Genomic DNA, 27,798 nt, shown 5'->3' with positions numbered 1-27,798 from the left:
GTTAAAAGATAAAAGTCCTCTCAGTGTATCTCTGAAGTTGAGGTTTTAATTTCTAAACCTCACAAAGACTTAGAATGGATTCTTCCTCCACTACCCCCCCACCCCCATTTTTGGAAACTAAACTTTATTTTTTTGGGAGACCCAGTACAAAATGTGAACCATGCAGTGACCACTAATGGAAATTTCTAATTAATTAATGTATACTAAGACAATGTTAACTGTTCAGAAAACCACCTTGTCCATATACACACACACTTGTACTTACACAAACCCATGTGGGTTTTTTTTTTTGGTGGGGGGAGGGGTTGAAAGGAGAGAGGGAGCTACACTAATAAAAGCCTATTTACCCAGTATAATTAATTTTTTTTAGATTTATTACTACCATAATGTGAAATGCAGGCGTGAGATGTTTGACAAGGATATAGTAATGCTTCAGGTAATGAATTAAAAGCATTAAGTGGATGTTTGTGGTGAGTCTTTTGCTTATTTCCACCAAGCCCAGTCACTTGTCTGTAAAGCTCCTTACACACACATGGCTAATGGCCTGTGGAGCATTTCTAGATGTTCCGGACACATCTCAGACTCAAAATGTTCAAAACAACTCATCTTATTTCTCCCGTGCCTTCTTTCCTTAGGCTCCCAACCTTGGTGAATTGTTGCACGGAATACCCAGTTGCTCAAGTCAGAAACCTGAAAACCATCCTTCAGTCATTGATTGTTCTCTGGTTATTTAACTGATTTTAAACCCCTTAGTTTAAACTCCTTAAATTAATTTTCAAGGCCTATCATACTTAGCTACATTAGAGTTCCCTGAATTTGCCACGTCCTCTTTTAAGTCTTAAACTCTACACATTTCTTTTGCTCCCTTGCCGCTTTCCCATTCATCTAGCTATTATTTTCCAGTATGTCTTGGTGTTTAGTTTAGTGTCAGTTTGTCCACAAATCCCTCTTGGAACATATTAGAACTTGGCTAAGTATACTTTTTGTGAGGACCCTTAGGAACTGTGGTACTTAATTCTGCCAGTATACCCACAACCCTGGATTGCCAGTACCTGTTTACCTTTAATCCACCTCTCCACCCCCACCCAGACTGTGGCAACTGTATCTTGTTCCTTGTTTTTGTACCTTTTGCCTAGCACAGTGCTGGTCACTAAATGGATTCAGTAATTATTTTTTTAAAAAAAAGTTAAAAAAATCTCAGTCTCAAAAAAAAAAAAATTATTGGTTCCAAGTAAAGGAAGATCTGGGTTGATTTAGAATTTTTACAAATGGAATTATAGTCCCTGGTGGTCTAGTGGTTAAATAAAAAAAAAAAAAAAACAAAAAAAACAAATGGAATTATAGGAGAATTAAAACTAATATTTAAAATTAAATATTAGTTGGCTGGGTGCTGGTAGCTCACGCCTATAATCCTAACTACTCAGGTGGCAGAGATCAGGAGGATTAAGGTTTGAAGCCAACTCAGGAAATAGTTTGTGAGACCCTATCTCAAAAACCCAGTCACACACACAAAAAAAAAGGGTGGAGGGGCTTGGTGGAATGGCTCAAGGTGTAAGCCCTGAGTTCAAACCACAGTACTACAAAAAAAAAAAGTTGTCACTTGAGTTAGTATACTCCTTACCACAAAAAAAAAAGCACTTGAAAATAATTGAATATGATATATATATTTTTGAAATACTACAAGCAGGCTGATGGCTCAGTGGTAGAGCAGCTGCCTCGAAAGCACAAGGTCCTAAGTTCAATCTCCAGTGCCACCAAGAAACGGTAGAAGTTTAATTGGCATTTCTCTCAGAGTTTAGAGTGATCACCAGACAGTAAGCTCTGACAAAACTTTGGAACCAAATTCATAGGACTAGATTTCTAAGTACGTAAAGGAAAGAAGGTTGAGTAAAGTCTGTGTTACTCTCATGTGTGGGTTTAGGTTTTAGAGGGTTTTTGTTTGTGTTTGATTGGCTTAGATCTCTGTCCCCACTTGTCAGTTCCCTGAAGTAGGGATTGGGGCTAAATGGGTGTCCAGCTTTTATTGGACTGGTAAACAAATAAGCTGTTTTCTCTTGTACAAATCAAAATACCTGTCACTAATTGTTCAGTGTCCCCTTTGACCTTCCTTTTTCCTTTATTTGAAAAAACAAACCAAAAAAAGACAGGTGTCTCCATGATGGATCCAAATCACTTCCTGATGATAATGCTCAGCCGCTTTGAGCTGTACCAGATTTTCAGTACACCAGACTATGGGAAAAGATTTAGTTCCGAGGTCACACACAAGGTAAGAACGTGCTTCATGAGACCACAGGCCATCACTCAGATGATGCTAACACTCTGAGAGAATGCAGCGTATGTGCTCTTATCAGTGAACTTCGTCTTCCCACTTGCAGGATGTCGTTCAGCAGAACAATACTCTCATAGAAGAGATGCTGTACCTCATTATAATGCTTGTTGGTAAGTTTAGGTTGTGTTTTGACGTGTTTATAAATTATACCGCTTCTTGTGGTAGCAAATAGCTCAGTACTTGTGAAATATGTTTCTTTTGTGAGAAGGTAAGCCCTCAGATGTAGGGGAAGGGACTTGGGCTCAGGTTACTGTTAATGTTGAGAGCGACAGTGCTGTGGTAAGAGGCAAAGGTACAACAGCTGAAGCAGAATAAACTAGAGGACTGTTTTGGGGGGAAAAGCAGGGAGGTGGGGATAGGAGAATCTAGGAGTAGAATATTTAGGAGTAACTTACTGTTGCTGTAAATCTTGGCTATGTTCTCTGCAAGGTTTTGTGATACACAAATGTCTTTTTGACCACAGATGTGAGCTAAGTTAATGGAGACCTAGAGCTAATAGATGTGGTTTTCTTCTCTTGTCATCTATATTTTCAGTCTTTACTCTGTCCCCATCCTTCCCATTCTTTTATCCCTTACTCCGTCTCTTCCCTTGCTATTTCAAACCCTCTAAAGAAGATGGTCCTAGTTACCGACAGGTGATACCAATAAGAAGGTCTCAGAAGATAATCCCTTGCTTGCTATAGGTAAAAAAGGAAAGGAAGGTTCTTCCCCCTTGCTCTCACAAAGGATGGAGTGAACCTAGTTCTCTTCACTACATCTAATCTCTTCCCACTGTCTGATTCTTCCTCCAAAGCAGCCACTTGTGCACTCTCCTGCCTAAAGCTTGCCTTCCCTTATCATGCCTAAGACTCACAGTGTGATCAGGAATCTCTCTCTCCCTATTTGTTTTCATGCCAGTTGTTGCTTTCCCATGGTGCAGAGGCTTGAACAGAAGAATACATTGTGTTGCATGAATTATAGGTGTATGTCATACAAGTGAGTGATGTGATCATGTAAAATGTGTATACATGTACCTTTTCATTTTTGACAGGAGAAAGATTTAGTCCTGGAGTTGGACAGGTAAACACTACAGATGAAATTAAGCGGGAGATTATCCATCAGTTGAGCATCAAGCCGATGGCTCATAGTGAATTGGTAAAGTCTTTACCTGAAGATGTAAGTACATACCCTAGCTATCAGTCTAGTGTGTGTACATTGACTTCTTGATAGTTTCCCAAAATTGTAAAATCTACAGTTCTAGGATGCATATCACTCCAGTTCCTCTTATTAAAAGTAATTAGAAAAGAGAATACTAGGGAGTCAGAGTGGAAAGCAGAATAGGAATAGAATCTTTGACAGTAAAGCCTTGAAAGAGATAAGGACACTGGTAAAAAAGGAAATCTAGGCAGTAGAACTAGGTTTTTAGCCAGGTGCTGGTGGCTTATGCCTATAATTGTAGCTACTCTGAAGGCAGAGATCAGGAGGATTACGGTTCAAAACCACCCCTTGGCAAATAGTTCACGAGACCCTATCTCAGGGAAAAAAAAAAAAAAACAAAACCTGGGTTTTTGTATCCACTAGAGAGAGCATTATAGGATCTTTAATACAGATTTGCTGTGGCCATACAGATCACTTTGTAACCTAACATTGAGGAACAGAGTAAGGAAATACCTGCTCACTTGTGTCAAATAGACTTAATAAAGTTTTCCAGAGCTTTTTCCTTCTCAGTTAGCCAAAGACTTCCCTTTTAAATAATGAGCATTATTTCATCTTAGTGAATGTAAAAAAAAAAACATATTCACAAGAACATTGATACATTGTAGTTATTTTTTCTTACTAGGGCAGGATAGGGGAAGGCAGGCTTTAGGCAGGAATGACAGGTTCTGCTGTGTTTTCTATTTCTGCAGATGTTAGAGCATTTTCATATACAGTGTTTAAAATAAGTATTATCTATGCAACAAAAGATTGGTTGAAATCTCAAAAGAATGAACTTTAAGGTTGAAAGTTTTTGATCTCTGTTTCAAATGTGAGAAAACATTTTGAGTAGCCTCAATGAACATAAAGTCCTTTCTTACTGTAAGAGTTGAGTCTCTGAAAAGCTCCACGGCTGGAAAATGGGTGGCTGAATTACCACTTCATCATAAGCAGGACTGTGTAAAGCAGTGCTTCTCAACCGAGAGCAGTTTTCCCCGGAGGGACATTTGACAGTGTCACTGCTCTGTGCTGGTTACTGAATAAAGTACAATGCTCAGATGCTCACAGTCACTGTCATCCCTACTTTTTTCCTGGACCTTTAGGAGAATAAGGAGACTGGCATGGAGAGTGTAATCGAAGAAGTTGCCCATTTCAAGTGAGTGTGCTTCCCATCGTTTCATGTTTTGTGATGTTTTTAATACAGTTATTTTTCTTAGATTGTTTCCTACATGAAACTGAGAATGAAGTTATTGCTTTCAGAGTGATATTTTCAAGTTACAATTCTGAACTAGGTTTCTCACCAGCTTTTATGATCTAGCCCTGCACTCAATCAAGTAAAGTAGCTTTATGAGGGTTTTTTGTAGCATTTAGAATAGATATTCATACCTGATGGTTTCAGTAATAGAGATTGATTTGACCAGTGATTTAAGTAAATGCATTCTAATTGCTTTCTTGGGGCTAGCTGTGGTGATGCATGCCTATAATCCCACTGAGGTGGGAGTCAGAGTTAGGAGGATTGTGTTCAGAAGTCAGCCCCAGGGCAAAAAGCGTAAGACCTATCTGAAAAATAAACTAAAGCATAAAGGACTGGAGGTATGTCTTAAATGGAGGCTCTGAGCTCAAACTCCAGTACTGCCAAAATAAACAACAAAAACTTGTTTTCCATTTGAATGTGGCACCCAAGTTGTGAGGCGATCTCTGAATGCTGCCTTTTCCACTGTCCTTTGTGCTCCCCAATCAATAAATTAATTTACCCCCTTAAAGTTATTGAAGCAGTTTCTTAATTCTGCCTTCTCCTTGCTCCCTACCCCAACTGCAGTGTCTTTACTTTTGTTGATTATAAAGATAGTACATGCAAAATAAATAATAGAGAGAAAGAAAAGAAAGAAAAGGAAAAGAAAGAGAAAGAAAATGCTTTTAGAGAAAATACAGAAAGGTAGGAAGAAAGCAGTATCACCATAATCCAAAACTCAGGTGAGTTCTACATTTAGATATACATCATTATAAATTTTTCTATACTAATAGCATATCTATATGTGTGTGCAAGTTGTCTAAGAAGATACATATTTTAACAAAAATGAGTTTGCTTTATATTTATGTTCTATAAGTTTTTGGTTTGTTTTTATTTGTGGGGCAAAGGATCAAGCCCAGGGCCTCCTGTACATGAGGCAAACAGTCTTACCCACTAAGCCCTCTATCATCTTTTCTTAATTTATACTTCAATGGGGTGCTTCCACATGTTTGTGATTCTGAGAATTTGTTTTATTGGACTTGATATGCCTTGTCAGTATATATAGGCTCACTCCATTTGTTTACTTTGTAGTTGTTATTATAATGTATTTACCTTCTCTGTTGATGAATGTTTAATTTCTAGATCTTCCTTATTGTAAATAATGTTGATTATCATTGGTCTGTGTATCTTTGACTGTGAAAATGTCTGAGGAATTTGCTAGATCACAAGAAAGGCATATGGTACTTTTTGATTCATACCTCTAAATACATGAGAGCCACTGCTACTTTGTTTTCACGTTATTGTTGAAGTTTTTCTGTTTTTGAGGGATTAGTGCTAGGGATTGAACTCAGGACTTTATCGTGCACTCACTGAGAGTCTTTAGTATTGCCTAGCCCTGTAGGCTCTTTGAGTTCTACAGAGTAGGGGGGTAAAAAGTGTTACCGTATTTTAATTTATATTATTCTGCCTACCAATGCAGTTGAACATCTTCCATGTTATAAAGTTAATCATAGTTCAGTGCATTTTTCTCTGTAGTTGTTTGTCCCCATTTTACTGTTCTGTGAGTATTTTTTACATATTAAATACATTCTCCATATCACTTGGTTCTTAACTTTGTGGTGTCATTTCACACAATGTGTGAAATATGTTTTAAAATATTTTTAAACATTTTTCTGTATTATCTGACTTCTGGAGTTTATAATCTGTTTGTGAAAGTTCTTTAAACCCCAATAATGTGCCTGCTTTTTTCTACTTAATAAACTTATTACAAACATCTTTACACCTCAAAATACAGAAATTGACATCACTTTTAATGGTGTTCAATTGCTTAGAGATGTTGTAATTTATATACTCTATTAAACTTTAAAGTTGTTGCAGCCCCATGTCCATCACATCCACTTGTCCAGTTAGGGTAAATTCAAAGTGGACATGGTAGATAAAGTGGGCGCACAGAAAGCTTTAGAATTGTGGTGCCACATTAACCCTCAGGAAATACCCAGCAAGCAGAATATGACTAAACATAAATTAGTGTGTGATGTTAGCATTGATATCCTAAGGGCCTTTTTTTCATAGGAAACCTGGATTAACAGGACGAGGCATGTATGAGCTAAAACCAGAATGTGCCAAAGAGTTCAACTTGTATTTCTACCACTTTTCAAGGGCAGAGCAATCCAAGGTAATGGAGAAAATTAGTTGTTGAAAAAAATTGGATTTATTTTCCCCCAAAATTTTCACTGCTTTTCACAGCTTGAAAAAGGACTTCCTACATTTTCGTTGTAGGAAGTTTGGAAATATTCCAAATTACCTAGAAAACCACTCTCTAACATTTTAAATCACACACACACAATGTTTTGTGCATAGATATATAAGGTCTATGCAATTATATGCATACTCAGACATATATAATTAGTTGGCTTTCAAAGACAGATTTTCAATTTGTATTATCAGTTAACCCATTTTACACACATTTCAGAATTGGTACTGTTTAACATACTTTTCCATAGTGATTTATCTTTCTTTGCTTTCTATCTTTTTTTTTTTTTTTTTTTTTTGGAACTGGAGTTTAAACTCAGGGCTTCACACTTGCAAAGCAGGTACTCTACCACTTGAGCCATACCTCCAGCTCACAAGAAGCTTTTGTTTAGTTTTGGATGCATATCATAGAATCCAAACCTAATTAAGTTTTGGGTTTGCATTTTAAGACAATAAAGAATTCACCTGGGGATTCTTTTGGTGGGAAAATAAATTAACCCTGATGGATCAATTTGGGAGTAATACAACACTAAGGATAAAAATCTTCTAAAAACCAGAAGATCATAGAGCTGAGAATGGCTTAATTGTTTTGTATTCAAATTATTTTCCAAATTACTTTCTTTCTTACTAGGCAGAAGAAGCTCAACGGAAGTTGAAAAGACAAAATAGAGAAGACACAGGTATTTTTCATCATCTTTCCAGAAATCTCATTAGTCTCTTTAACTTGCTAAACATCACCTTGGTAGGGCGAGAGATTTAAATATAAGCTTTCCAGTGAGCATCCTCCTATTCAAAGAGTAATAAATATATTACTGTAGTCTGTTCAGAGTAACCTTGAGGTTAATGATTTTAATCTCAGAATTTGAGGCATTTCTAGATAAAAGAAAGTTTTCCTTTGTACTGCTGCTATTTATTCAGCTGCTTTTGTGCATTTGACTGACCTTCAGAAAGTAAAATACAACTTAAAATATGTGCTAATTTATATACTTTTAATGAAGACTATCAAAAAGTATCTAATGAAGGAATAGTTTCTTTAAACACTGTCTCTAAAAGAAACATAATAACTATTTCCAGCACTTCCACCTCCGGTTTTGCCTCCATTCTGCCCTTTGTTTGCAAGTCTGGTTAACATCTTGCAATCAGACGTCATGCTGTGCATCATGGGAACAGTGCTGCAGTGGGCTGCGGAACATAACGGGTATGCCTGGTCAGAGGCTATGCTGCAAAGGGTAGGTGCGAAGGCATTTCTTACTTATTTTTTAGTGTTTTGCAGTACGAAAATTACTTTTGTCTATATCTACACACAGAAAAATTATGTCCAAAATGCACTTTATTTGCTTAATTTGAAACATAGCATTTCGTTACTCGTTTTGTATCTAACAATGAAAATTGTTAGACAGATTTTATTTTTATATCACAGGTTGTGATTACCTCAGTCCCGTTAGCCAATCTGTCTCTCCATCACTGGTCCTGGTCTTTGTATATGCAGTACTCAGATATTAGTATAATGTGTTACTTTTAATTCCCTCTCAAAAAAAATATTGAGTTCATCAATACCCATATTTTACAAGTGAAGAAATTAGAGTTGGACTCTTTCGATAACTAAAAAAGTGGCAAGTTTAGAACCTTGTTTGAATTTTACTTTTATAGCTTTATGTGAGTCATACATTATCTCATCAAATTCCCACAGCACTCCACAAATAGATACTGCTTTTTCCATTGTATTGATGAGGTTCTTTAACTTCCCATGTTACCCAACTAGTGACACAATAATAGCTAGTCAGTTACTAGCTGCCTACTGTGTGCCTTACTCTATGCTAGGCACTTTGCATACAATATTTGCAATCCTCTGAACTCTAGAGGGAAGTAGGCTTCCCTGCAAGTATGTAGGTTGAAAGCAGTAAAGCCAAGGATCAGATGAAGGCAAACCCTCCTCTGCAGCTGCCATTCTTCAGATAGCCTCAGCAGTCTTAAGTGTCTCATTGGATAAGCTGTGTGTGTACTTACACCCTCTCCCATTTATAAACATGTATTTAAAACAGACAAGCAAGGACCTGTGCTCTTCTAGAGACTGTCTTATGTGAGAAAAGATATCTCCTGCATATATTTATGTTGTTCAGGCTAACCTAATTCTTCCAAGTCTCTGACAACAGGTTGTCTTACATGGAAGGAAACATATAGAGGTACCACACACCTGTCTCCTTCAAAAACTGCAGGCAGGATAAGCAGTAAAAATACAAATAGCTCAGTGTAGTTACATGTTTTCTTAGAAGTCTGGTAAGGAATGTTTTGTGAGATACATAGCATATGTGGCAGTAGAGATAAGTCTCTATCTCAGGTGGTTAAGATTCAGTCCTTAGGAACTGGATGAGACTGGTGGATGTGTTAATTTCTATAATATGGCCACTGATGAAACAAAATTGAAAAGTATGTATTGCATGAATTGCTTAGTCATACCTGATGATAATTTTCACTTAATTTTAGAATTTGTACTTGATATTTTTCCTCACTACTTTTTTTCATGCTAAGAATTTTTTTATTAGAACATGAACCTCAGCCCTTTAGTTTAATAAAAGTTAATACTTAGAATTATTTTTATTGCATTTTAGTCCTTATCTTTTCTCTATAGTGAATGAATTCTTTCTGTTATTTCTTATAAAATATGTGCTTGTTATTTGAGGTGTTACATTTAATTGGAATGGCACTACAAGAAGAGAGACAGCATCTAGAGAATGCCGTGGAAGAACACGTAGTAACATTTACCTTCACTCAGAAGATATCAAGTATGTATACACTTTCTGCTAAACTAAGGCGATCTAAGTAATTTGAAATAATCTCTTGTAACCTCTTTTATTGTATAAGTTCTAAATGGGTAATATTGAATTCAAATATATGATACTACATGTATTCATTTGTGCATTAAAGGTACTATATTAGATCGTGATATTAAAATAGTTAGGGTCTTTGTATACTCAAGATACATGCATTTTAATTCATAAATAGCAAAAATAATGAGTCCTTAGTTTGAAATTAGTATAGCACAACACATACATTATCTCTAGGATATACTTTTAAAAACACAAAGTATGCTATCAGGATTTCATTTTTAAATTATTGCTGTTATCTTACACAAATGTAAAATTCTACATTTTAAAAATAAGAAAGTTAGCTATAGAGGATTGAACTGTATTTTTATACAACATAATGTGGCTTGAATCCAGAGCCTTGAGCATACTAGGTAAGTGCTCTGCCACTTGAGCCATACCCCCAACCCTTTTTTGAGACTTGATTTTGCTACCTTTGCCCAGACTAGCCTTGAACTCAAGATCCTCCTGCCTCTGCTTCCTGAATAGCTAGGATTACATATACCACAATGCCCGACCCTGTTTTTAAATTTTCAAACATTACTGGCATCAATCTCCAGTACCACCAAAAAAAATTTCAAGCATATGTACAAGTTGAAAGAGTTGTACAGCAAACATCTATGTACCTGACACCAAGATTCACTATTGGTTTTTTTATGTGTTTATTTTTATATTCACACACTTTTTTGAACCACTGTGCACATCATAACATTTTCACTTCTTAAAGAAAATTTTTTCTTTCTTTGATTTTCAGAATAAGCAGTCAGTATTACCCATGATGGTGGCAACTTTAACTCTTTTTTTGTTTGGGTTATTTGTTTTTATATTATTCATGGGCTGTTATTCAGTGCTTTTAAGTCATTTTTATGTATCTTTTAAAAGAAAAAGTTTTTTCAGTAGTGGATGTTAGACTCAGGGCCTCAAGCTTGCTAGGCAAGTGCTCTACCACTTGAGCCACTCTACCAGTCCTTTACTTTTAGTTTGTTGCTCAACTAGGCTCTCACGCTTTTGTCCAGACTGGCCTCAGACCTCAGTCCTCTAATAACTGCCTTCCAAGGAGCTTGAGATTTCAGGCATGCACCCCCAAACCCCCACTTGTTTTTGAGATAGGGTCTCACTGATTTTTGCCCAGGCTGTCCTCAAACTACAGTCTTCTATCCATGTCTGCCTTCCAAGCAGCTGGAATTACAAGAGTACACACCATACCTGGCCCCTTATTATCCTTATTATTTGTGGGGTTTTGTTGATGGTGGTGGTACTGGTTTTTGAACTCAGGGCTTCATGCTTGCAAAGCAGGCACTATACTGCTGGAGCCATACCTACAATACATTTTGCTGTGTTTACTTTAGAGATGGGGGTCTTACAAACTATTTGCCCAGGCTGGCCTTGAACCGTGATCCTCCAGATCTCATCCTCCCATATAGCTAGGATTACAGGCATGGGCCACTGGTGCCCAGCTTTATTATTTATTTTGATGCTTATACTGTGTCACTTTGGGTTAGTGGCAGTCCATGCAGTCAGTCAGTTCTAAGTCCTTTGACCTGGCCACATTAGTATTTGAGCACCAACTCCCTTGCTGGACCCAGAGATAACGAGGCTCAGCTTGTTCTTTCCATGCCTGGACCTGCAGTCAACCATTTGTTGAGATGTTTGTAAATGAATTTATGATGCTATGATAGCCATTTGTGAATTTCTAGAACTTAAAAAAAAAAAAAAAGGCTGGTGGAATGGGCTCAAGAGGTAGAGCACCTGTTTCACAAGTGTGAGGCCCTTAGTTCAAACCCTAGTAAACCCACATTATTCTGTGCCATTTCTTCCTAAATGATTAAGGGCAGTGAGAATACATATCCTGCAGGGGAGGGGCAGGGGCAGGGGCAGGAAGTAGTCTGTTACCACTAGATCTCTTAAGTTTTCCTGTCTTCCTTTATCCAAGTAAATGGGAGCAAGAGGGCTCGGCTGGAGCTGCCTTTCCCCATTGGATGCTCTCAGTGTCAGTGCCAGCTTTGCCCACAAGTTTCACTGCCAATATTCTTTCCATGGATTAACATTGTGTCTTCTCGCCTTCTTGGTCTCCAGTGTTTACATTAGGGTAGTCACACAGAAAACTCCCTGAATTCATTCACTCATCACTATAAGATAGCAGGCTTTTTCTCACTTTCCATTTGTTTCTTTTTTTAAACAGCCACTTTCTTTGGACATTGCTCTTACTTTTTAAAAACATTTTATGTATAAAGACATATTGTGTATTTATTTGTGAAGAAACCTCTCTCCTCATCTAGAGTCAGATCCCCAGTAGGTAACCACAGAATTTTAGATCTGGAAGAATATTAAGGATGACATAATTCAGTCCTTCTCCCTCTTAGGAAAGAAGAATATTTTGCCAGAATGATTGCACATAAGTCAAGAAAATAAATAACTGGACACTTGTGAACTCAAGAATATGGGCTTGAGCCAGGCACCAGAGGCTCATGCCTATAATCCTAGCTGCGTGGGACACTGAGGTTGGGAGGGTTGTGAGTCGATGCCCATCCAAGCAAATAGTTGAAGACTTCTCCTCCCATCTCCAGAAATAACTGGAGGTGTGGCTTAAGCAGTAGAATGCCTGCTTTGCAAGTGTGAATCCCTGAGTTCAAACCTCACTCCCACCCCTCACCACCCCCAAAAAAGTAAGCAATAAGTTTAGAGAGGGAAGAAATTTTATCTTGAGTCTAGATTTTGCTAAAGAAAATATCCAGGTAAATAGGAACATTTATACATATACATACCCCCATCATCCTAATTAATTTTAATTTTGCTAGAGCCCATATTAAAATAATGGCTTGGTGTAAACAGTCAGTTTTGAAAATACTTAAAGAATTCTAATTGTTAACAATTTGTAAAGTACAAGTATGTCACTTTCGTGAGCAGTATGGAAGGTCTGTAAGCAGAGCTCTGAAGTCAGATGTTGGACAAGGAGATATAAGCAACTGTGCTTGTCTCATATGTAAGAATAAGTGCTGTGACGTGCTTGCTGTTGTGATCATGCCTGTTACTTTTCTGCTGTAGAACCTGGTGAAGCACCAAACAACTCTCCAAGCATACTAGCTATGCTGGAGACACTACAGAATGCTCCCTACCTACAAGTCCACAAAGACATGATCAGGTGGATATTAAAGGTAATGCTTCCTGAATTGCTCTACTCTCTGTGAGAAATAGTAAACATTTGTTATGTATACATTGTGATAATGATAATGTTTCAGAGCTTCAGAATAACTGATTCTTTTGTTTTTTTAATAGACTTTTAATGCTATTAAGAAGATAAGAGAGAGTTCATCTGCTAGTCCCATGGCAGAGACAGAAGGAACCATAATGGAAGAGGTATAAAAAATACAATAATGCAGAAAAACTGTAGCTAGTTTCCATATGAACAAATTAAACTTACCTGCAATAAGTGCATAGTTGATATTATGCAAAAAATGTCCACTTTTTTTTTTTTCTTGTACTGGGCTTTGTGCTTACTAGGCAGGCACTCTATCACTTGAGCCATATGGTAGCCCTTTTTGTTTTAGGTATTTCTCTCTCTCTCTCTCTCTCCCTCTCTCTCTCATCTCTCTTTTTGTCAGTACTTGAGTTTGAACTTATGTCCTTGCACTTGCCTTGAACTAGGCTCAGGTGCCTACCACTTGAGCCACAGCACCACCCCTTAGATATTTTTAAATACAACCTCGCTTTTATGCCTGCACTGTGATTGTCCTATGTAGCTGACAGGCATGTGTCACTACATCCAACTTTTTATTGGTTGAGATGGGGTCTCATGAACATTTTGCCCTGACTGGGTCTCCCCCTCCCAAGTAGCTTAGATTATAGGAGTAAGCACTGTGCTCAGCTCTGCCACTATCTGTTATTCTTGTGGCTTTTCTTTTTTTCTTTTTTTTTTAATTTGTCAGGTTAAGAGGTTTTCATTTAAATAGTTAAGATGGTAGAATATTTTTTAGTTAATATTTATAATAAAGATATTTTTCCTTGGGGAAAACATGTGAATGTAGCACCTAAAGATCTAATTGAGTGAAGCATAATTTCAGAGCACAAGAGACAAAGACAAAGCTGAGAGGAAGAGAAAAGCCGAGATTGCTAGGCTGCGCAGAGAAAAGATCATGGCCCAAATGTCTGAGATGCAGCGGCACTTTATTGATGAGAACAAAGAACTCTTTCAGCAGACATTAGAACTGGATGCCTCTACCTCTGCCATTCTTGAGAATAGGTAAAGAAAATGGTCCTATGTGTATTGTCTTTGCCGGTGGTTCTAGAAACAACATTGCATTGCTTTTTCTCCTTATAGGTACATTTTTAATCTTCAGGTAATTGAGTCGATTTGATAGGTAAATTTTGTAGCCTCCAATTAGAGGAGTTCATCTTAGAAACCTCTGGTTCTAGATAATTCACGTGTATACCTCAAGTGCTCTTCCTTGCAGAAGACCTTTGACATTCAGGAAAGAACGTTGTGTACTGTAGGCTCAGCATCTGGGTATGTTGTGCATGGATGGTGAACATTAAAGGAGATGGCTTTCACATGTGAAAGACTTTAGCAAGTCAGGTCATCAAAACATGTTAGAATATATATATATATACATATATATGTGTATATATATATATATATGTGTGTATATATATATATATGTGTATATATATATATATATATATATATATATACACACATATATATATGTGTGTATATATATATATATATATATATATACACATATATATATATGTGTGTATATATATATATATATATATATATATATACATATATATATATACCTGGAGTCTATTGTTTTCTGATTATATAGAAACTTCTTAGGTTCGTTCATTGTTTCTATACCCTTTTTATTTTATTATAGCCCTGTAGTTTCAGATATGACACTTACAGCTTTGGGTCCAGCACAAACTCAGGTCCCTGAACACAGACAGTTTGTTACCTGCATATTGTGTCAAGAAGAACAAGAAGTTAATGTGGAAAGCAGAGCAATGGTCTTGGCAGCATTTGTTCAAAGATCAACGGTACTATCAAAAAACAGAAGTAAATTCATTCAGGACCCAGGTAAGTCACAGCTAAGTCTTCATCCTCCCTATTAGTAATGGCTGCCAGTTAGTGTACTTGGTGATAGGTAGAGGTTTTATTAATCTAGTAATTACTCCATAGGCTTGATAGTCTCTTTAGCAGGTAACTAGACAAGAATTGCTCACTTCGTAGATGTGGAACCACTGCACAAGGCTAAGTACCATGCCTGAATCTCACAGCTGGTAAGTGTAGAGCAGGAATTCAAAGCAAACTTTACTTTGTGATGTGACATTGGCACACCTTGATACTGATGGCTCTTTCCCATCATTCAGCATATTTGTAAAGTCCTCATAATTTGTTGACACACTAAAATAACAGTATTTTATCTCATGAACAGTGCCAGATTTGACTGTCTTCAGAATAGTGTTGCCAGTTAGCCTGTGTTGCAGCAATCCTGGAACCAGATTTGAACTCAGAATAACAATATTACCACAAAAAGATTCTCCAGAAAACAGTCCTTTGTCGAGAACATTTATTAGGGATAGCCTTAGGGTCAGCATGTATGGAAAGGAGGGGACAGGAGTAGATTTGGGCAAAGGGAGAGGTTGAGCTACAGTGTAGTGCCCAGAAGGCCTCAGCCAACCTGGTGGGAGCTTGAGCTGGACAGCCCTTCAGAACTGCCCTGTGTTGGGTGAGAGGGCTGATCTTGCACTCTAGCAATGATGAACAATGGGTTTCAGGCACCATGGAAAGAAATCTGACCTTGAATGAGGCAATTTTCACTCAAGGAGGGATAGCAGGTAAGGGTCCTCTTCCAACAACTGAGGAAGTTGGGCATTTCTGCAGGGGATTTGAACTGCACAGCTGTATATTTGTACTCTTCAGCTTGTTTCTGTTGTTCATATGCTTATGTGTGGCACCCATTGAACTTCTTCAGTAGAAATCATCTCTTAGGAGTTTCCAAAGCACTTCTTTACCCAAGCCTTTTATATTGCAGGATGTAAAGAAGGCTCATAGGACCACCTTTTCTCTCTAAGGAAGGTTTTCACAATGTGACTCTGAAGCATCCTAATTATAAAGCATTGGTCTGCTTCTTCTTTAAACTAGGTGTTTTATAAATGTATTTTAAGCCAAAGATAAAGTTCTAATCATTATTTCCTGATGAAAAAGCTTTGGCTGGCACTAAGTGCAATCCCAACTACTTTCACTATAAAAATTAGCACCAGAGACTGAATTTCTTTTTTTCCCTATCCGACCTGGTGTGGGCTTGAATGTTTCATCAGCTTTGTAACCCATACGCTCTGAACATATTAATGGCACCCCATGAAATTATCCTTTTTTACCTTGATCTCAAGGCATAAGGACAGTGTGGAGGGAACTGGAATTTTTCAGTGACCAAAGACTGGATATATATATAGTCATCCTTTAGTGCCCATTGAGGATTGGTTGCAGGACCCCCAATAGAAACCAAAATCACAGATACTCAAGTCTTATAAAGTGGCATAGTGCTGAGGATGTACAATATAGAAGCTTTTTTTTCTCAAATATTTTTTGATCTAGCCTTAATTGAATATGCAGTTGCAGAACTCACAGATACAGAGGACTGACTACTTACCGAGTTCCGGTTTTGTTTACAGTTCAGGAATGTTTAATTAACTTTCTCAGGGTGATAAAAATTAGAGAATTTTGCATAAATTAGTGGTGTCTCAAGTGCAAAGAATAAACTAGTGTTTTCATTTCAAGTTCATAGTCCTTATCAAGGATTTCACAGATTTAAAATTGCACATTTATTATAGGAAAATTAAATACTTGGTTTTTTGTTTTGTTTTTTGTTTGTTTGTTTGTTTTGCAATGCAGAAAAGTATGATCCATTATTCATGCACCCTGATCTGTCTTGTGGAACACACACTGGTAGCTGTGGGCATATTATGCATGCCCATTGTTGGCAAAGGTAATTTATATTCTTAATATTAGTCAAGAGAAGCTTATCTGAAGGTTCAAAATTGAATTTTTAAGTAAAGGAAATTTCATTCTAGACAAAAAGAATCAACAATGTTGACCAAAAAATTCCATAGTTCCCTAATAAATAATAAATCCATTTGCTTGGTCATAAATTTAAAGAAATAATTAGAAACTTCAGAGTATATCAGATATTTTTTTATCTAACTTTATACTAGAATCTCTTTGTCCCACCAAAGAAGGAAAGTAGATCTGTATCTGATAAGCTAGAAGAAGAAAAGGAGTTTTTATAGTGGGATAAACTATAGATGAGTAATGTCTTTTTTCAGATCTATGGTGGCAGCTCTGGAATCCAAAGGGGTTAATATTTGCTCTGTTACTCCCAAGATTTTCATTACTCCCTGTGCTAAGATGACAAAACCCTAAACTTGTTCTCCCTTAGTGCTTTCTGTGCTTTTACAAAACCAACAGATCAATACCATTACCCTAGCACTGTGCTCACTTAGTGTGAACTGCCCCAAACAAGTAGCCACCAGCTCTTAGGAATGGTTCAGGCAGCAGTAGCACCAAAAAATTTCTGTTGCTGCTTTTGAAATGCTTATTGGCAAGTCAGTATGTTTTTATTTTCCTGTTTTAGAATTCTTACTCCAGTTTGAGTGGTAAAACAAATCACAGTGCCACTGTTAAAAATAATTCAGTTCATTTAAAGTTTTTTGTTTTTGAAATATTTGTGGAAACAGATGATTGAACATGTTGAAGTTTGTGATTCTCATTAAAACAAATTACCATCAATTTTGACGCCACCTGTTCTCTAATTGTAAAGGTATTTTGATTCCGTTCAAGCTAAAGAGCAACGAAGGCAGCAGAGATTGCGTTTGCACACAAGCTATGATGTAGAGAATGGAGAATTCCTCTGCCCCCTTTGCGAATGCTTGAGTAACACTGTTATTCCTCTGCTGCCTCCTCCAAGAAATATTTTTAACAGGTAAATGTTGGCTCATAACATCTTGTAATGAAGCAGCAATTTGTTTTGAAGATAATGAAGTACTAAACCAGCAGGGGAACTCGCCCTCAGTATTTGCATGTTTCCCAGATACTTTCCAAATTTTTATTTAGACATTTCTTCTGGCAGATTTGTGGAATATGATTTTCGTTTTTAGAGAGGACCAGGCAGAAATTTAAGTTTTTTATTCACCCATTGTACTATAGAAGATATAAAATTCCTATGTATTCCTGAAAATCAAGTATCTTCCTTATTTCTAGGGCCCTACTTTAAATATTCTCTTTATACTTCTTAAAGATGCTCAGTAAGACTGTAGAGGCAGGTGGGGCAGCCCATATTCTGATTTTTTTTCTTATGCAGCAAATTTTCCCCTAGCCTGAATATTCAAAGTGTGTCTAAAATATACCTGTAAAGATTTAAGAAATCTTTTGTAAACTAATAAATAACTAAGCTTAAATAACAGTAAAGTACTAAATACTCTCTACAATTTTTTCTAGGAGATTAAATTTTTCTGATCAACCAAATCTGATTCAGTGGATTAAAACATTATCTCATCAAATAAAAGCATTACGGGCTCTTAGGAAAGAAGAAAGTATCCCTAGTAAGTTCTGGCAGTCTGTTTTCTTTCTTCTCTGAAGTCTGAGGTGCCTGGAAAATATATTTCCAGAAGAAATTGTTTTAATGTATTTAAAAATGAAACCTCACATGGGAAAATTTGGTTCAAGCCAGGTGTGATGGTGCACAGCTGAAATCCCAGCACTTGAGATGCTGAGACAGGAGGATCTCAAATTTGAGTCCAGTCTGTGCTACATAGTGGGATCCCATCTCAAAAAATTAAAATAAATAATCTAATTCATTCTAATTTTCTTTCTCTTAAATTCAGTGTAACTCTCCTTGAAAACACACTAGCTCATGAAGTTTATAATGAATACTTCTCACTTATTCTCTCATTCTACTGAAGAGCTTGGGGAATTTGGGAGTCATGACTAAGTATTGAATCAGCTTTAGTTTTTGGTGGGCAGACTCACTTCACTATCAGCAACCCCAGAGCCCCCCAAGTTTCATAGACCACACACTGCACTCAGTAGCCTGTGGATTTATGTCATTGGTTTTCACAGAAACAAAATAGAATATTCCTTTTTGTTGATGTTCTAGTGTCTATCATATGAGAAAAGCATAGGTAACCAAAGCAAGTGACTTGATCAGCCAGAGCTCCAGTATGTGTCATGCTTTATGTGGGTATCATGCCAGTTTTTATTAATTGGAAATTTTTTTAGGTTTTTATTTTCTGGCCTACATGACTGAAATATTGTATAATACGGTGATCTGTTGAATAATGTATAAAATGCCTGTTTCTGTAGATGCTTCCTCTTCAAAGAATTTAGAAAATATAAATGAATTTCAGCTCCCTGAAGGATTCAGGCCTAGTTTTCATCCTAAGTGAGTATATTATTTTATGTCTTTTTAATTTGGCCCATTTGAAATGAGAATTTAAGTCAGCGGTTAGTGATATGATTTGGCAAGCTAGAGAGCAAAATATTACAGGATATGGACCTTGAATTCTGCAGTAAAGCATTACATACATTTATTGCAGTGTATTGAAAAACCATCAACACACCCAGTGGCTTGTTTCACTCTCCAAACTCTCCTGCTCTGCATTGCTCACCTGCTGCTGTCCCTGTAGCTCATCCCCTTGACATCTCCTCAAGGCATGTAATCTACCCTTCTCAGCTTCCCCACCAAGGCCCATGTTTCCTTCTGACTTCCACATTTGTTTATGGGCCCACCAAACTCTTAGTAACCAAAGACCAAAACCAGAGTATTTCAACCCAATTCTACCCAGTAGACAACTAGTTACAAAGTATTGCTTAGATTTAAGTTCCCAACACCACTGCTTTTAGCTGTGTAACTCTAAGTAAATTACTTAACTTCTCTGTACTTCAGTACCCTCATCTATAAGATGAGAGCGATTCACAGGTTTTATAGGGGTGAGATGATGTTCCACCTAGAAGTTGTGCGTGGTGTGTACTAAGTAACAATAAATGCAGAATGGGAAGGCCTGAATAAAAAAATCAGTCCTGCCTGACTCCCCACTCCCAGTCCTGTCATTTTGTCTGTCTCTTTTAGTATTATCACCAGCTCCTTCTCTCCTTCCTTCCCTGACCCCTTCCTTCCTTCCTTCCTTAATGCTCTTCCACTGGACTACACCCCCAACCCTACTTCCATATTTCCAATTCACCATCTTTTTGTTGACTGGTGATTTCACAGTTTTTGGCAAACCAGTTTTTGTACTATAATTGGACTTTGTCTGATATAAGTTACGTGCTGTATTTCCTTTCTTGTGCAGTTTGTTTTCCTCTAGTTAAAAATTGCCATGTCTTTTTCTTGTAGTTGGTTTTCTATGTGTGTTTCTAATTCTTTTTTCCTGAATGTAGGCCTGTCCCATATCTAGCTTGTCCAAGTACTCAGACTTGCAGGTGACCTCCTGTCTTAGCGCCCTCCCTCCCCCAAGAGCTTCTGTCCTGCACCAGTCAGACAGGGCGCAGCTTCACCTTGAGACTCTCCTTGTCCGTACTCCTCTTGTGTTCTAAATATGCATCTTCCTCTTTCCTAGTTTACTCCTTACACAGGTGCGTCCTTCAGCAGACTCCTAAGAAAGGATAACTGCATGTTAAATTTTTGTATTTAGTTTTACATTTGGTATATGCTTCCTTGATAATTTGAACATAGAATTCTAGGTCAGAAGTAAATTTTTATCCACTGTTTTTTGGTTTGGAGGTGGGAGTTGTTATTTGTTTGTTTTTTGATTTTTGAGACAGAATCTCACTCTATAGCCCAAGCTAGCCTCAAACTCAATCTTCATTCCTCAGCCTCCTGAGCATTGGGATTACAGGCATGCAACACCTTGCTTGACTCTTCATGTTTTGAAGGCCTTGTTTAGGACCTTCTAGCATACTGAGATATTAATGCCATTCTGATTCCTGTTCCTTTGTAACTTACTACTTCTGGGAACTATTGGGATCTTCTGTTTGTCCCAGTGTGCTAATCCTCAGTATGTGAATCTTTTTCATTCATTCACCTAAGTTTTTAGTAACTCCTTCTAATCTTCATGTCCTTCAGTTCTGAGTTTCCTTATGTGGCATCTTAGATAATTTTCTGCTTTTGGAGTTTCTATTCTTTGAGGTGGTCTGGCTGTTAGCTCACTGTTGGCTGTCTTAGATTGATCCTTTAATTTTCTAATTAGTTGTTGTTATTTTCCCTGGGGTCTTTTTGTTTTGACTTGAACCCAGGGCCTTGCTTATGCATTCTGCCACTGAACCATACCCTCACCCCAGATATTATTTCTGCTTGTTTGTTTCGATTTCTGTCTTCTATGCTTTTCTTAAATATTTATTGGTCGTTAGGTAACTCACTGAATACCTAAAAGGCACATTGGAGCTGACTTGTGAGCCTCATTTGTCAGGTCACCACCAATCTTTTACCCTTAGGTCCCCAAGTATCAATGTGTAAACAACTTTCCTCTGAGGATTCTTCACTGGAAAGCAAATTAGCTCTGTGGCAATGAGTATGCACTGCTAACTCAGAATAATCTGCATGCAGACTTTCACCTGATACCCTGTGTTTAGCCCTGGGCTTCTCTGCCTGACTTCCCTCAGGCTCGGACTGTTAGCTCTCTCCCATTCCCCTTTGCACGCAGCCATCTCCAGGTACAAGTTAAGCGGTTCAACTCCAATATGCGAAAGAGCTGCTAAGAAACCGAACCATTTATTGACGTACACATTGAGCTAATCCTGTATGTGTTCACTTCAGGGACCCTTATTCTGACAGCATAAAAGAAATGCTAACAACATTTGGAACTGCTACCTATAAGGTGGGACTAAAGGTTCATCCCAATGAAGATGATCCACGTGTACCCATTATGTGCTGGGGTAGTTGTGCATACACCATCCAGAGCATAGGTAAGAGATTTACACTTGCATCTCTTTAAATCACAAGCAAATGTTGATTAGAATTTTCTAAAGAATCCTGGTTTAAAGGAATGTTTAAAGTGGACAACAATTTTAAAGAACAATACAAAGATATAAAGCAGGGAATACAGTGTATTGACAGAACACTAGTTTGACAGCTTATAAACTAACCACAGTGGTTGTTACATTTATTTAACATTAGATGGTTGTTACAGCTATTTATTAGTCAAGGGAATCTATTTTTACTTTTCATCCAGAATTAATTCTTGTGAAATGACTTAAAGATTCCAGAACCTAACAATGTTATATTCTGAAGAAAGAATTTAACTTCTTAAAATATTGTAATCAGATATATATAACAAAATTTATCATCTTAACCCTTTTTAATCCACAGAAAGAATTTTGAGTGATGAAGAGAAGCCATTGTTTGGTCCTTTGCCTTGCAGACTGGTAAGTTCCGTTTACTCAGTTCATGAAAGGATGAGATGAAAATTCTGTGGCCCTGCTTCTTCTAAACTGACAAACTGAAATAGTGTTTTAGCTGAGTGTTTGTTCCTTTCAGAGTAAAGTACCTTTCCTGTAAGGATGATGAAGAACTACTGTTTGTGGCTCAACTTTTTTTTTTTTTAAATAGATTTCTGAAAGTAACTAAACCTCTCCTGTCATCCAGAGCTCTTAGTTAAGCTCTTGAAAAGATGGGAAAAATAGAAAACACCATCTACCACATTTGACCATCTTCGGTAAACAAATGTAAATAATTGCAAATTATTGTCAAAGTGAGTACATTTATTTAATACCAAGAAAATGAGGAAGGGACTATACGATCAAGTCTTGATAATTTTTACTGTGTAGCTGGTGTCTGACAGTATCATACACTACCAGGCTTCAAATCATAAAAGTGCCTTTGGGAGCAACAACATCTAAAGTTTTCTCTGAGTAAAACTCTTATGAAAACACCCAGGCTCTACCACAGGTCAATTAAGTGAGAGTCTCTTGAAGTGGACTAGGTATTATTGCTTATCACCTGATTCATTTGCTGACTTTTCGTTCCAATCACCTAGAGTCTCAGACTTTTTTTTTTTTTTTTTTTTTTTTGTAATGAGATTTTGAACTCAGGGTCTTACACTTGCTAGGCATGTGCTCTACCACTTGAGCCACTCCTCCAGTCCTTTCTGTGTTGATTATTTTTGAGTTAGGGTCTTGCTTTATGCCTGGGCCAGCCTAGACCACAGTCTTCCTATTTGTGCTTCCCTGTGTAGCTGAGATGACAAGATGTGCACCCAGCCATTGGTTGAGATGGAAGTCTGGAGAACTTTGGGCTGGACTTGAACCTCAGTCCTCCCAGTCTCTGCCTCCTAAGTAGCTAGGATGACAGGTTGGGCCATGCACCTAGCTCAGACCCTTTTCTAAAGTTTTAGGAATATGGATTCTGCATCAGAGGTTTTCAGCTGGGAATTATACATTAAAATGCTCTTTAGGGCTTTTAAAAATACAGATACATGAGTCCTTTCAGACATAAGAGATTTGGAAAGTCTGGTAGTACAGCCTGAATTGTCTCTTTATATAAACAGCAAAATGGCATTTCACATCAGTATTGACTGAGATGACTTATCAGGTCAGTGTTGATTATGCTACTTTTTTTTTTTTTTTTCTCAGCAGTGGAGTTTGAACTCAGAACCTCAAGCTTGCTAGGCAGGTGCTCTACCACTTAAGCCATACCCTCATCTCCTTTCTTATAAAGTTTTTTTTGTTTGTTTGGTTGGTTGATTGGTTTTTTGAGTGCCTTTGGACTTTGAACTCAGGGCCTCACACTTGCTAGACAGGCACTCTACCACTTGAGCCACTCCACCAGCCCTGTTTTATGTTGGGCATTTTTGAGATAGAGTCTCACAATATATTTGCTTGGGGCTGGCTTCAAGCCTGGATCCTCCTGATCTCTGCCTCCTGAGTAGCTAAAGTTACAGGTGTGAGCCACTGGCACTTGGTTCCTTCTTGTAAAATTTTAATGTCAAAGTTAAGCTGGCCTTTTATAAAGGTTCCTGTCAGGTTTTGACTATCAAAGTTTTATTAGCCTTATAAAATGATGTCTAAGAATTAAAAGTTTTTAAGTTTTATTTTTAATGTGTCTATTAGAGATGAGTTACTTCTGTTTCCCTGACATTCTTTCTCCATTCACTTTTCTCTGCTGTGTCAGAGAATGAGAGAGCCGAGGATAAGGTGGTTTATCCTTTCCTTTATGATCTGGAATCCATCCCCTCTCAGGCAGGTGTCTGTCTTTGTTTTCTGGCACTTCCTCTGGACAAGTGTGCTCCGATCCTTCATTTATTCTTGCATTCAAGCTTCTCTTCCTTTTGCCTAGCACCCAAGCTAGGCAGCCCTGAAAAATAATTAAATGCAGATAAAAAAAAAGAAATAGCACCTGCAGTTTTTAATTTCATCTCATATCCTTCATGTGTCTGGAATCTTATACACAACAAGCCATCTTCAAAGAAAAACATGTTCTCAAGCATCATTTTCTTGCTAAGTGTTCACATTTCATCTCCTGTAGTTTGGCTTCCAACTCCTAACACTTCACTTTTTTGGAAGCAGCTATTGTCAAGCTCACCAAATGCTCTTCTGATTATCATTTTGGGTGGGCATTCATCAACCCTTATCTTACTTGACATTGTACAAACTTGATTTGTGAAATGCTTCTGTCTCTCTTGCTATTCTTTTTAGTCTGCTCTCTCTCCTTCATTGTCTCATTGTTACCTTAAAGTCCCAGAGTCCTGCCCATGACCCCCATCTGTTAGGCTATCCAAATGATTCCTACCCGTGTAACTCCAACCCAGATCAGTTACCACATTGCCTGCTTTTATTTTTTCACCTAGATCTCCTAAAGGTATCAAGTTTCACAATCCAAGTCACTTTTTCTTCCTATATTCTTCTCAGTTAAATGTCACCACTGCCATCCAAATGATCAAGTCAGAAAATTAAGGTCCTATTAGATGCATCATTTGGCCTAGGCAGCTGCATCCAGTTAGCCAGCAGTCTGTTAACTTCTTTCCATTCCCGCCTGTGCTCATCTGGGTTGTCCCATAACACTTCTTGCCTAGACAAGTGTAACTGTCTCTACCTTGTATCTTGCCCTAGTATATTTATTAAACCAAATGACATTACTGAAAATTTGCAAAATAGAGAATAAACAAAAAGAAAACCCTCGCCAACTTCTCACCTGTCCATCTTTTCCATTAGCATGCTTATACTTGATTGCAGCTGATAGTCACCTATAGTTTTGTTCCTGCTGTGTTCCTCACTTTTTTTTTTTTTTCATTTTTCTTTTATTATTCATATGTGCATACAAGGCTTGGTTTATTTCTCCCCCCTGCCCCCACCCCCTCCCTTACCACCCACTCCTCCCCTCAATACCCAGCAGAAACTATTTTGCCCTTATCTCTAATTTTGTTGTAGAGAGAGTATAAGCAATAATAGGAAGGAACAAGGGGTTTTGCTGGTTGAGATAAGGATAGCTATACAGGGCATTGACTCACATTGATTTCCTGTGTGTGGGTGTTACCTTCTAGGTTAATTCTTTTTAATCTAACCTTTTCTCTAGTTCCTGGTCCCCTTTTCCTATTGGCCTCAGTTGCTTTAAGGTATCTGCTTTAGTTTCTCTGCATTAAGGGCAACAAATGCTAGCTAGTTTTTTAGGTGTCTTATCTATCCTCACCCCTCCCTTGTGTGCTCTCGCTTTTATCATGTGCTCATAGTCCAATCCCCTTGTTGTGTTTGCCCTTGATCTAATGTCCACATATGAGGGAGAACATACGATTTTTGGTCTTTTGAGCCAGGCTAACCTCACTCAGAATGATGTTCTCCAATTCCATCCATTTACCAGCGAATGATAACATTTCGTTCTTCTTCATGGCTGCATAAAATTCCATTGTGTATAGATACCACATTTTCTTAATCCATTTGTCAGTGCTGGGTCATCTTGGCTGTTTCCATAACTTGGCTATTGTGAATAGTGCCGCAATAAACATGGATGTGCAGGTGCCTCTGGAGTAACAGTCTTTTGGGTATATCCCCAAGAGTGGTATTGCTGGATCAAATGGTAGATCGATGTCCAGCTTTTTAAGTAGCCTCCAAATTTTTTTCCAGAGTGGTTGTACTAGTCTACATTCCCACCAACAGTGTAAGAGGGTTCCTTTTTCCCCGCATCCTCGCCAACACCTGTTGTTGGTCGTGTTGCTGATGATGGCTATTCTAACAGGGGTGAGGTGGAATCTTAGTGTGGTTTTAATTTGCATTTCCTTTATTGCTAGAGATGGTGAGCATTTTTTCATGTGTTTTCTGGCCATTTGAATTTCTTCTTTTGAGAAAGTTCTGTTTAGTTCACCTGCCCATTTCTTTATTGGTTCATTAGTTTTGGGAGAATTTAGTTTTTTAAGTTCCCTGTATATTCTGGTTATCAGTCCTTTGTCTGATGTATAGTTGGCAAATATTTTCTCCCACTCTGTGGGTGTTCTCTTCAGTTTAGAGACCATTTCTTTTGATGAACAGAAGCTTTTTAGTTTTATGAGGTCCCATTTATCTATGCTGTGCTGCTGGGGTTTCATTGAGAAAGTTCTTACCTATACCTACTAACTCCAGAGTATTTCCTACTCTTTCTTGTATCAACTTAAGAGTTTGGGGTCTGATATTAAGATCCTTGATCCATTTTGAGTTAATCTTGGTATAGGGTGATATACATGGATCTAGTTTCAGTTTTTTGCAGACTGCTAACCAGTTTTCCCAGCAGTTTTTGTTGAAGAGGCTGCTATTTCTCCATCGTATATTTTTAGCTCCTTTGTCAAAGATAAGTTGCTTATAGTTGTGTGGCTTCATATCTGGATCCTCTATTCTGTTCCACTGGTCTTCATGTCTGTTTTTGTGCCAGTACCATGCTGTTTTTATTATTATTGCTTTGTAATATAGTTTGAAGTCAGGTATTGTGATACCTCCTGCATTGTTCTTTTGACTGAGTATTGCCTTGGCTATTCGTGGCCTCTTGTGTTTCCATATAAATTTAACAGTAGATTTTTCAATCTCTTTAATGAATGTCATTGGAATTTTGATGGGAATTGCATTAAACATGTAGATTACTTTTGGGAGTATAGACATTTTTACTATGTTGATTCTACCAATCCATGAGCATGGGAGATCTCTCCACTTTCTATAGTCTTCCTCAATCTCTTTCTTCAGAAGTGTATAGTTTTCCTTGTAGAGGTCTTTCACATCTTTTGTTAGGTTTACACCTAGGTATTTGATTTTTTTGAGGCTATTGTAAATGGAATTGTTTTCATACATTCTTTTTCCGTTTGCTCATTGTTAGTGTATAGAAATGCTAATGATTTTTCTATGTTGATTTTATATCCTGCTACCTTGCTATAGCTATTGATGATGTCTAGAAGCTTCTGAGTAGAGTTTTTTGGGTCTTTGTTCCTCACTTTAAATTGAGAATTTTCTCATTATTGCTACTTACTTTCCAAAACAGTTTTTTTTAACTAATGAAACCACGTTTATTTATATTAAAAGAATGTTCTGCCTTTTAATTTATGCTGACACATGAGCCTTTTCATATTAACTTGTATATTCTTGCTATTGAGTATGGAAAATTAAATATATAAATACTGGAAGTTTTATAAATACTGGAAGTTTCAATATCTTAAGGAATTCTGAAATTTTTTTATTACAATTTTTTATTAGGATATATTCATTGGGGGGGATGCGCAGTGACAGTTCTGATCAATCTTATATTGTACATTATTTATATTTCCCCCATCGTCTCTCCCCCTCAACCCCTTCCCATCCCACTTAAAGCAATTGCAAGAGGTTTTTTAGTTCTGTTTCATATAGGTATATAAAGTCCATCAGCCATATATTGTCACCTTAATCTCCTTCCTTCACCCTCCTCCTTCCCACTAGTACCCCCTCCCCCATACACACACTGTGCCTA

The 27,798-nt window shown here is 37.5% G+C and overlaps 1 protein-coding gene across 4 annotated transcripts in view; it reads left to right on the top strand.

Annotated features, from left to right (window-relative positions):
- Ubr2 (ubiquitin protein ligase E3 component n-recognin 2) overlaps window positions 1-27,798 on the top strand; it is a 106,257-nt gene that overhangs the window by 61,775 nt on the left and 16,684 nt on the right. For 3 of the 4 annotated variants that reach the window (XM_020157264.2, XM_074082165.1, XM_074082166.1), the window contains exons 18-36: window positions 371-436; window positions 2,144-2,266; window positions 2,376-2,439; window positions 3,360-3,484; window positions 4,606-4,658; window positions 6,807-6,909; window positions 7,618-7,666; window positions 8,061-8,215; window positions 9,667-9,769; window positions 12,896-13,005; window positions 13,127-13,207; window positions 13,912-14,090; window positions 14,731-14,930; window positions 16,749-16,842; window positions 17,674-17,835; window positions 18,351-18,454; window positions 19,215-19,293; window positions 21,664-21,812; window positions 22,216-22,271. In XM_020157264.2, the coding sequence (XP_020012853.2) occupies window positions 371-436; window positions 2,144-2,266; window positions 2,376-2,439; window positions 3,360-3,484; window positions 4,606-4,658; window positions 6,807-6,909; window positions 7,618-7,666; window positions 8,061-8,215; window positions 9,667-9,769; window positions 12,896-13,005; window positions 13,127-13,207; window positions 13,912-14,090; window positions 14,731-14,930; window positions 16,749-16,842; window positions 17,674-17,835; window positions 18,351-18,454; window positions 19,215-19,293; window positions 21,664-21,812; window positions 22,216-22,271 (2,055 nt within the window). Of the gene's footprint in view, window positions 1-370; window positions 437-635; window positions 1,687-2,143; window positions 2,267-2,375; window positions 2,440-3,359; window positions 3,485-4,605; window positions 4,659-6,806; window positions 6,910-7,617; window positions 7,667-8,060; window positions 8,216-9,666; window positions 9,770-12,895; window positions 13,006-13,126; window positions 13,208-13,911; window positions 14,091-14,730; window positions 14,931-16,748; window positions 16,843-17,673; window positions 17,836-18,350; window positions 18,455-19,214; window positions 19,294-21,663; window positions 21,813-22,215; window positions 22,272-27,798 lie in introns of those variants that run through there. The other variant, XM_074082167.1, reaches the window with a different exon arrangement.

The sequence above is a fragment of the Castor canadensis genome, chromosome 8 (genome assembly GCF_047511655.1).
Source record: "Castor canadensis chromosome 8, mCasCan1.hap1v2, whole genome shotgun sequence".
Taxonomy (NCBI): Eukaryota; Metazoa; Chordata; class Mammalia; order Rodentia; family Castoridae; genus Castor; species Castor canadensis.
This window is presented reverse-complemented; position numbering and strand designations above follow the sequence as displayed.